The sequence below is a fragment of the Formica exsecta genome, unplaced genomic scaffold, assembly GCF_003651465.1.
Source record: "Formica exsecta isolate Colony F162 unplaced genomic scaffold, ASM365146v1 scaffold443, whole genome shotgun sequence".
NCBI classification, from domain to species: Eukaryota; Metazoa; Arthropoda; class Insecta; order Hymenoptera; family Formicidae; genus Formica; species Formica exsecta.
This window is the reverse complement of record NW_021851667.1, coordinates 21,416-31,144: the sequence shown is the minus strand read 5'-3', so window position 1 is coordinate 31,144 and position 9,729 is coordinate 21,416. Positions and strand designations below refer to the sequence as shown.

Below are 9,729 nucleotides of genomic sequence, written 5' to 3'. Positions count from 1 at the left end.
TTTATCATTGCGCAGTTATTTTCCGATATATTTTAGCTGCGCAATGACAAATATCGTATGTGATATTTTTCAAGAATATGGCCCTTGATCGCGCGAGCTCTACGCGGTATCATTGGCAAGCTCTGATCGCTTATAACTCAAAAAGCAGCCTCAACATTTTTGTATTAGAATTTTTGACTCTATTTTATCTCTAGAATATACTATTAAAATATTGTATGGAGGTTGTGAGACACCCTGTATACGTATATATATATTTGGTGGTGGCAAGTTGAAATTAAATTATAATTTTCAAATTATCTATATTTTTAAACACATGCAGCACATCTCAGATTTACTGAAAAATATTGTACAAACCGATCTTTTAACATCAATCAGTTTGATATACTTTGAAGATAGAAAATTTTTCAATTTTTACCTTACATTTTTTTTATTAAGCAAATTTTAAAACTTGATTCTCAAAAACCTTTGTATGTATTTTTAGCGATCACTGTAAAAAAGATTAAGGAAAGATTAATTCCACGTTCGTCAAAGAATCCAAAACAGTTTTTAAAAAATTTTTGGTAACCTCTTCATACTTTTTTTTTAATTGAAAAATTCTAGATTAAAAATTTTAATTTTCTTAACCACGTGAAATATATTTTATATTTTGTTAAATAAGGAAATTTGTGCATAATGAAAATAAAAATGCTTCTTCCCTCATCCTTCTGTTTCTCCCCTTCCCTTTTTTTCTCTTTTACACTCTATAACACATAGTTTGAATAAACAAAAATTGAAAAATTTTAGATAATTAAACAAGTAAATATATACACATTGGTAGTAAATATTCATTTATATTATGTCGACAATTTATGTATTAAGAAATTGGAATAAGTTAATAAAAATTATATGGAAAAGCAAAGAATAAGCAACTCAAAAATGAATGTAAATTAAATATAATTGTTTTGAAATATTACAATAAATGAAACACATACAAAAGAAATAATTTCAAAACTGTATAGTAAATTGCATGATTTTTTGTTTCCAATATCATAATTTAATATGATTGCAATGAGAGATTAGAAGTTTTAAAAGATAGAGAGAGAACAATTGTCTTTTCCTCTGTATCACGGAAAAATATTTATATTATTGCCTTTTGAAGGTGTCTTTTATCCTATCTTATGTCTTTATCTTTTACTGTTATTGAAACTTTTGTCCTGTAAAGAAATATACTTGTATCCAAAACATTAGTTTTTATATTTTTATTAAAGACCGATCTTTTCGTATCAACATATTGTATATGGCTATCGAATTTATATAGATCATACATATATATATATATATAGAGAGAGAGAGAGAGAGAGAGAATTGCTGCAACAATATATCTAATGTAGATATTATACATAATTATATTATAACGTATGTAACATTTATATGCTATAATGTGTAATATCGGTACATTAACGCTCGGTTAGCAGCAGAAAAATCTTTAAGAAATCTTTCACTTTCTTTATCTATTTTGATACGAATATTACAATGACATTGGATGACATTACCATATGATTGCGCTCTATGCTGAGAAGGATGATAGGAAATCAGTAACTATTTTCTTTAGTTTTGCGTCCGACGCTTCACTAATTATGTTTTCTTTTGCAATAGTAGCAAGAAGATCTTGCTGAGTAGATCTAGAAAAGAATATTACATACATTAAAAATATTTGCATTAGTTAAACACATTAAATACTATATTAGATACCTGATGTGTGCAAGAAATTCTTTTTCAAAAGCAGTAATCTTTGTAGGATCCATCTTGTCGAGATAACCACGTACACCACAGTATATGACAGCTACCTGTTCCTCAATAGCCATAGGTACTAAAAAGATATATATCAGATATGTAAAAGTATGTAAAGATACATAAATTAAGTTATACTAAAAGAGAAAAGCGTTAAAATCATTAAAATTGTGACATCTTACCATATTGTCCCTGTTTGAGAAGCTCTGTTAATCTTACACCACGATTTAGCAACTGTTGGGTCGCAGCATCCAAATCGGAACCAAATTGAGCGAAAGCCGCTACTTCGCGATATTGAGCCAATTCCAATTTCATCGAGCCAGCAACCTATATGCAATTAAATATCATAAAATATCAATGTTTTATGTAAATTTATCATATAAATTTTTTAAAATTATAATTAAGTACAAATAAAAAATATTATCTATTTGTATATATCATTTTGATGACATAATTCATTGGTATTATAATTGGATGTATTGAAAAATTTAACATACGATACCTGCTTCATGCCCTTAGTTTGAGCAGCGGATCCAACACGTGATACAGATAAACCTACGTTGATAGCGGGTCGGATACCTTTATAAAACAATTCCGTTTCCAAGAAGATCTGACCATCAGTAATAGAAATTACATTCGTAGGAATATAAGCGGACACATCACCGGCTTGCGTTTCAATGACGGGTAAAGCTGTTAACGATCCCCCACCCAAACTTTCATTCATTTTAGCCGCTCTCTCGAGCAGACGAGAATGAAGATAGAATACGTCGCCAGGATAGGCTTCACGACCTGGTGGTCTTCTAAGTAGCAAAGACATCTGCCGATAGGCAACAGCTTGCTTGGATAAATCATCATAAATAATTAAAGCATGCTTTCCATTGTCTCTGCAAAATAATAATCGATATATTGCACACAGGACATATGTATTATTTTTTTAATATAAAAAAAATAAACAAATAAATAAAGGATATAGTATAATACAAATGTCAATTTAAATATTCACCTAAAAAACTCTCCCATAGCGCATCCAGAATATGGAGCCAAGTATTGAAGTGGTGCTGCATCGGAGGCAGTGGCAGATACAATGATAGTGTAATTAATAGCACCACTATCCGTTAAACGTTTTACAATTTGCGCAACGGTAGATCTCTTTTGACCAATAGCAACATAAATGCAATATAATTTCTTCTTTTCTTCTCCACCATCATTAAAACGTTTTTGGTTGATAATTGTATCAATGGCAAGAGCAGTCTTTCCAGTCTGTCTGTCTCCAATGATCAACTCACGTTGACCACGACCAATAGGTACCAAGGAATCCACAGCTTTAATTCCAGTTTGCATAGGTTCTCTGACCGATACTCTGTTAGAAGAAAGAATATATCATATGCACGCTATCAATTTAATTATTTAAGTCATCTATTTTTTAATCTATCACGAAACAGAATGATATCAATTGTGATTTTCACATGAAAATGAAATATCACTATTCTTAAAGTTTTGCACAAGGAAATTAAGAGGCAACAGATTACAAATTTATTATTATATATTACCTGGGAATAATGCCTGGAGCTTTTGTTCCAATACGGAATCTCAATTTGCTGTTTAAAGGTCCCTTGCCATCTATAGGATTGCCCAAGGCATCGACAACACGACCCAACAATTCTTCACCGACAGGAACATCAACAATGGCACCAGTACGTTTCACGATATCCCCCTCCTTAATGTGCCTATCATTACCGAATACGACAACGCCTACATTGTCAGGTTCCAAGTTTAACGCCATACCTTTCAAACCTGAGCTGAATTCCACCATCTCATCAGCTTGGATATTCTTCAATCCATATACACGCGCGATACCATCTCCAATGCTGAGTACTCTGCCGGTCTCTTCGAGATTAGCCTAAAATGAGATCAGCCTTGAATTAATCTACTTTATAAGATATATGAAAATAAAATATTGTTTTTAAAAACTACAAAATAAAATTTATAAAAACATATATATGTCACTGCATATAATATCGAATGATACAAGTAATACGATAATTTGTCTCTTTTAAAGCATTTACCTTTGGTGCCGATCCAAGAATACGTTCTTCCAGGATGGAAGAAATTTCCGCTGAACGACGGCTGCACGAGACATGATATTTGCAAGAAGCTATAGCAGTTGCAGGCCAAGTAATCTAGTTAAAAAAAATAATACATATATATAGATATATATGTATATATAAAAGAAATGTATTACATAACTTGCTGCTCCAACACATTTTATGTAATAGACATATACTATTGACATTTCAAGCATCGTTAAATTTTGTCATCGATCGAGCAATTTATAAATCAAAATACTTGGTTTATTTTTTATCTAGTCTGACTTGCGATCGAAAGTAACGAAAGGATAAAACCGGAGAATAGTGCAGTTCTGATAAGTGGAAAATGTCGGCACGTTCCGCTAGGTGTATAACGCGTCACGGGTACAAGTATTAATAAGAGATTTCTTTTTTGAAATTACCTGAGCCGTGGTATTCGGCAGATGCCTAATTAAAGACGAAGTCAAACGTAAGGATAAGAGTGCCATCTTTTTCAATTGATGATTACGAGAATCTCGATTGCTTCGAAGTAGAATAGGGACTGGTAGGGTAGGAACCAGCGAGAAGATCAAAAGAACGTCCGTGATACCCGTTGATTCCCCATCTACCCCCCACTCTGAATACCAAACTCCATGCGCAGGAAATCGCAGCCATCGATTTGCTTTCGTAATTGGATGTGTTCGAAAACATCACCCGTGTGCACAAGAGTTTCGTCATAAACTATATGGTATGTTCGGAAACATCACCCGTTATGGCCCTCGCACACTGGACATGATGAGCGATGAACGATGGGCGATATCCAATGAGAGCTTTATTTTTTCGGAAAAGCAGAGCTCTCATTGGATATCGCTCATCGCTCATCGCGTCCAGTGTGCGAGGGCCATTATTGCTTTTTCGAAAAAGCAGTGCTCTCATTGGATAACGCCTATGCTATCGCTATCGCCTAGCATTGTGCGATAGGCTTTAGATAGATAAAGCTCTGTCTATATGTAATATATCTATGAACGGCGCCAAGCGCTTGGATATTTCGTTTTTCGTTTTGTCGTATCGATTATCCTTCCTTACCGCATATGACCGATCGTTTTCGTTTAAAAACAAGCGCACAATAAGAGAAAATAAGATTGTATGGAAAAAATTTTGATGACGCGCGTGAAATGTGAATGTGATACTTGCCAATATTTTACGATTCTTCGTTTCGTTTTCGGAAATGATATTTCGGAGATTTAGCAAATTATTTAAAATTCTAATCAAGTAACAATTAACTGCCTTTATGACTACGATCGATAAATGAGTCATTTATAACGAGAGAGAATTATGAAAATGCATATACGCATACATATCTCATATTAGAGTTGATACATATATGTATATAGACATACAACTATGCATATATGTAATTCCAATATATGGAGGATTGTCCGTTTGTAAAATTTCTTTATTTTATATCAAAGAATTGTCCAGTGACAAAGAAGTGAGACAATATGGACTCGGCTGCGACGGAGTTGGAACATATAGAGAAGCTGGCAAAGGAAGCTGAATGCTTAAAGATACGTTTGGAAGATGAGCGACAGAAGTTGAATGATATCACGCGTAATTGTCGGAATTTTATTTGCTAATATGTTGCTTACATACAAATATTTGCAAACTCTTAATCTCCCTTTAATATTTTATATATATTTATGTTAGTTGTTTAAAAAGATTGAAATACACTATATATACTTTATACACATACCACATACAGAGAAATATAATTTTTATTAATAGTAATATATATATATACATGCGGGTATTTATCATAATAAATTACGATAAATTTATCATATATCAAGGAAAAGAAGGCAAATGAGAGATTCTCAGTGTAATAAATCGCTATTGATGATAATACAGTGTGTTCTGTAATGTTGCAGAGGTTTAGATAATAAAGTTACAGTATATACATTAAGTCTGGAGGATGATGTTTCGGCTCACAAGAAAACTGTTGGCACACATACATCATACATGTCATGCTGCGCGTTTCCCAACAGTGATCAACAGATTTTAACGGGTAGCGGGGACAGCACATGTGGTTTGTGGGATGTAGAGAGCGGACAACTATTACAGAGCTTTCAAGGGCATTCCAGCGATGTCATGTCCATTGATTTAGCCCCGAGTGAAACGGGGAACACATTTGTGTCAGGTGGTTGCGACAAATTGGTCTTAATTTGGGATATGCGCAGTGGCCAATGTGTGCAAAGTTTTGAAGGACATCAATCTGATGTTAACTCAGTATGTAGTAGTTTCTACAGTTATATATCTCGTGGCTTGTCACATAGTATTGTAATAAGTAAAAGATTATTAATGATTATAATAAGTAACATATTTCATATCTTTTTCTTCTTAAAATATGAATGTTTAATATTGTATTATTATATTCGCGATGCAAACAGGTGAGATTTCATCCAGGCGGTGATGCGGTAGCAACAGGTTCGGATGATGCTACTTGTCGCTTATTTGATCTGCGCGCTGATAGAGAAGTCGCGGTATATGCAAAAGAGAGTATAATATTTGGAGCGAATGCGGTTGACCTGAGTGTAAGTGGCCGGTTGCTTTTTGCCGGATACAATGATTATACGGTGAACGTGTGGGATACCTTAAAGTGCCAACGAGTGGCATTATTGTACGGACATGAAAATCGAGTTTCATGTCTAAGGGTTTCCCCGGACGGTACTGCCCTATCTACTGGAAGCTGGGACTCGACTTTAAGAGTTTGGGCTTAAGATTATTACTATTATCTTAAGAATGTTGGGATACTCTTGCTATTCAGCATATAGATAATATATATATATCCTGTTTTGTCCTATTTATTTAGATTCTCGCCTTTTCAGCTACTTTTTATGTTATTCCATGTTTTCATAAAATACCATATATATATAATACACAATCATAACAATATAAGTTTATGGATATTCAACAGTATATTCAGCTGCATCAGCTGTTGTAACTGGTATATATATACGATGAAGTCGTCAGTTTAACATGACGTTCTTATGATGTGTGTTTTCTTGTAATTAAAACTAAATTACATTCTATAAATTCTTTCTCATAAATCCGTTTTCACCTTCATATCAGCTGATAATAGTATTGTGCGAAGTAACATATATCACAAACTCGCGAAACTCTTAGAAACTTTAAGATCTCCTGCGTTATGTGTATTAAAACTGCGCAGATACTTCATTAATTTTGGATAATGATTAAAGATACAATTCTTTGTTTGATATAATTTTGTGTTATCACCCTTCACGTTTTTTGGTGGAAGAAAAGTGGGCAAATGAAAGGTTTTCGAAAAACGATTCTTGCACATAGATGTTTGCAAGCTCGATATACTTAATTTTTAAGAAAGGCGATTTTATTTTACATATTTATCAATTTTCATGTTTTCTTGAAAAAATAACATATACACCTCTTTGAAGAATAAACTCGAAGATTATAGGTATATGCAAAGTCGAATAAATCGTTCAATGTGCAATCCATATTTAAGGTTTAGTTTATTGATAAGAAACATATCAGTAACACGATCGGCTTCTGCATTACATTACTGGGTACGAATTAATTACGTCTGACGTGTGTCGCTTAATAAACATATATATATATATATATATATATATATATGTAAAATTCGTAGCACAAAAAATCAATGTATATATGACAAAAAAATAAAGGTTTCATAAATCCAAGATTTTTTGTAAACGTTATTTTGTTTTCTCGTGTATCTTTCCAGTTTCTCATGTGAAAATTGGTGCGAATTTATTAAATATTGACTATTAAATATAAACTTTGCGTATGTTTTAAAATAGTAAATTTTTTGACAATGTATGTATGATATCTAATTGTTTAAATATTTTTAAACATTTCTTTCTCTCTCCCATATAATTTTATATATACATGAAAAGAATTCTTTCTTTTCAGTTATACGACTTACGGCCCACCCTATATATCTCGATCAGCTGGCCATCTGTCTGTTAACTGATAAGTTCTTCGTAGCAACATTAGCACCTAGCACCAGCGACCGATGTATGTACAATTCCCATAACAAGTGCCGCGAGTCTGACTTAGCACTTTGCGGTTACTTGTAATCATTGTTATTAAAAAAAATCTTATTTTAATTTGGTATTTTACAGATACAATAACATTTTTATATATACTGTAGTGTGCTACGTACGAGGAATAAACATGCCTCAATACACAGGTATGTACCCGACTATCGTAATATGTAACCTAAAAGTGTATAATATCAAATTTATTTAATAGACAAAAAAGTGAAGAAAGAGTTTATTGTAATTCCTTTAGCATGTGTCTGTTTACATTAAAAGAAGAAATCTTATTCTAAAATTTATTTTATTAGTTATTATTGAAAATATAATAAAAAATATATATGTTTGCCAAGATAATCTAGCAGGGCCTAAATCAGATTTTGAACTTGAACTTGAAGCTAATCCGTTTATTTTATTTATTTTTATAAAATATATTTTTATTATTTATGCAATATTTGTTATACAACATACTATTAATCACCAATGAAACTTCTTGTTTGCCGTGATTATATCTAATAATTTGATTTTTTTAAAATAAAGTTATATTTCCGACCATTTTATATTTATGTTATGCACGCAAGATACATACATATAATAAAAATCTATTTTTGCTATTTTTGTTCAATATATTATATCTTATGGATTGTCGATATGTTTCAGTTAAAGTTAAATGGGGCAAAGAACTCTTTTCCAATGTAGAAGTTAATACCGAGGAGGAACCAATGTTGTTTAAAGCACAGCTCTTTGCTTTGACTGGGGTTCAACCAGAGAGACAAAAAGTTATGCTTAAAGGAATGACACTTAAAGATGATGATTGGGGCAATTTGAAACTTAAAGATGTAATAAAGAAATATATATATATATATATATACAATACATATACAATTGTTCTAGTTGTAACCGAAATTTTATTATATACCTGAAAGATTTATAATCCATTGTTCATTGTATTAGGGTGTCACAGTACTTATGATGGGTTCTAAGGAAGAAGATGTGCCTACAGAACCAATGGAGAAACCAATATTTTTGGAAGATATGAATGAAGCTGAATTAGCTACAGCTTTAGATCTACCAGCTGGTTTACATAATCTTGGCAACACTTGCTATCTGAATGCGACAGTGCAATGTTTAAAAACTGTGCCAGAATTACGAGAAGCCTTGAAGATTTTTCCAGGCGGTTGGGCGACAGCTGCGAGTTTATCATTACCCGCGCAAAGTATAACCGCGGCATTAAGGGATCTATATGACAATATGGATAAGGGAACATCTAGAGCGCCGCTTGTTCTAGTTCAAATGCTGCATTTAGCTTTCCCAAGATTTGCAGAAAAGACTGAACAAGGCGTATTTCAACAACAAGACGCAAACGAATGTTGGACCGAGTTGATTAGGATGTTGCAGCAAAAGTTACCTGCAAAGGTTATTGTTGATGTACAATATGTGCCAGCAATTTTTTCAAATTTATTTCTTATATACTTATATGCATGTATTATTTATACAAGCAATTTATCTATAGAATAATTATTGTAAGCTTTGTGTATTTGTAACAGAACAATGCAGATATATCAGAAGATGATACCGAAGCTTATAAACCACGTTCATTCATTGAACAATATTTTGGAGGTATATTTGATTATGAATTAAAATGCGTTGAATCCGAGGACGAACCAGCCACTACTGGAAAAGAAGAATTCTTACAATTGAGCTGCTTTATTTCAACCGATGTCAAACACATGTATTTCGGGCTTAGGAACAAAATGCAGGAGCAAATTACGAAAATGTCCCCGACGCTTGGAAGGAATGCC

The 9,729-nt window shown here is 32.6% G+C and overlaps 3 protein-coding genes across 3 annotated transcripts in view; 2 read left to right on the top strand and 1 right to left on the bottom strand.

Annotated features, from left to right (window-relative positions):
• Positions 1-1,223: 1,223 nt before the first annotated feature.
• LOC115240617 (ATP synthase subunit alpha, mitochondrial) lies at positions 1,224-4,501 on the bottom strand. The gene is made up of 8 exons (XM_029815870.1): positions 4,280-4,501; positions 3,837-3,950; positions 3,321-3,670; positions 2,774-3,130; positions 2,273-2,654; positions 1,953-2,097; positions 1,732-1,849; positions 1,224-1,661 (listed from the first exon to the last, which is right to left on the bottom strand). Exons 1-8 carry the CDS (start codon positions 4,343-4,345, stop codon positions 1,547-1,549), a joined length of 1,647 nt encoding a protein of 548 aa, XP_029671730.1. The 5' UTR covers positions 4,346-4,501; the 3' UTR covers positions 1,224-1,546.
• Positions 4,502-4,843: 342 nt separating this feature from the next.
• LOC115240670 (guanine nucleotide-binding protein subunit beta-5) lies at positions 4,844-6,766 on the top strand. The gene is made up of 3 exons (XM_029815959.1): positions 4,844-5,459; positions 5,755-6,122; positions 6,284-6,766. The coding sequence occupies exons 1-3, from the start codon at positions 5,339-5,341 to the stop codon at positions 6,611-6,613; spliced, it is 819 nt and encodes a 272-aa protein (XP_029671819.1). The 5' UTR covers positions 4,844-5,338; the 3' UTR covers positions 6,614-6,766.
• A 1,047-nt stretch (positions 6,767-7,813) lies between these two features.
• The window catches only part of LOC115240666 (ubiquitin carboxyl-terminal hydrolase 14), a 3,649-nt gene continuing 1,733 nt past the window's right edge, over positions 7,814-9,729 (top strand). The window contains exons 1-5 of the mRNA XM_029815955.1: positions 7,814-7,907; positions 8,015-8,082; positions 8,588-8,766; positions 8,882-9,343; positions 9,475-9,724. Of these exons, the coding sequence (XP_029671815.1) occupies positions 8,067-8,082; positions 8,588-8,766; positions 8,882-9,343; positions 9,475-9,724 (907 nt within the window). The 5' untranslated portion in view covers positions 7,814-7,907; positions 8,015-8,066. The remainder of the gene's footprint in view (positions 7,908-8,014; positions 8,083-8,587; positions 8,767-8,881; positions 9,344-9,474; positions 9,725-9,729) is intronic.

Coding starts and splice junctions, on each gene's coding strand:
- LOC115240617 (XM_029815870.1), bottom strand. CDS start 4,345: ATGGCACTCTTATCCTTACGTTTGACTTCGTCTTTAATTAGGCATCTG. Junction 3,671..3,836: donor TTCTTGGATCGGCACCAAAG/GTAAATGCTTTA, acceptor ATCTCATTTTAG/GCTAATCTCGAAGAGACCGG. Junction 2,098..2,272: donor AAACTAAGGGCATGAAGCAG/GTATCGTATGTT, acceptor AATTGCATATAG/GTTGCTGGCTCGATGAAATT.
- LOC115240670 (XM_029815959.1), top strand. CDS start 5,339: ATGGACTCGGCTGCGACGGAGTTGGAACATATAGAGAAGCTGGCAAAG. Junction 5,460..5,754: donor TATCACGCGTAATTGTCGGA/ATTTTATTTGCT, acceptor AGTGTGTTCTGT/AATGTTGCAGAGGTTTAGAT. Junction 6,123..6,283: donor ATCAATCTGATGTTAACTCA/GTATGTAGTAGT, acceptor CGATGCAAACAG/GTGAGATTTCATCCAGGCGG.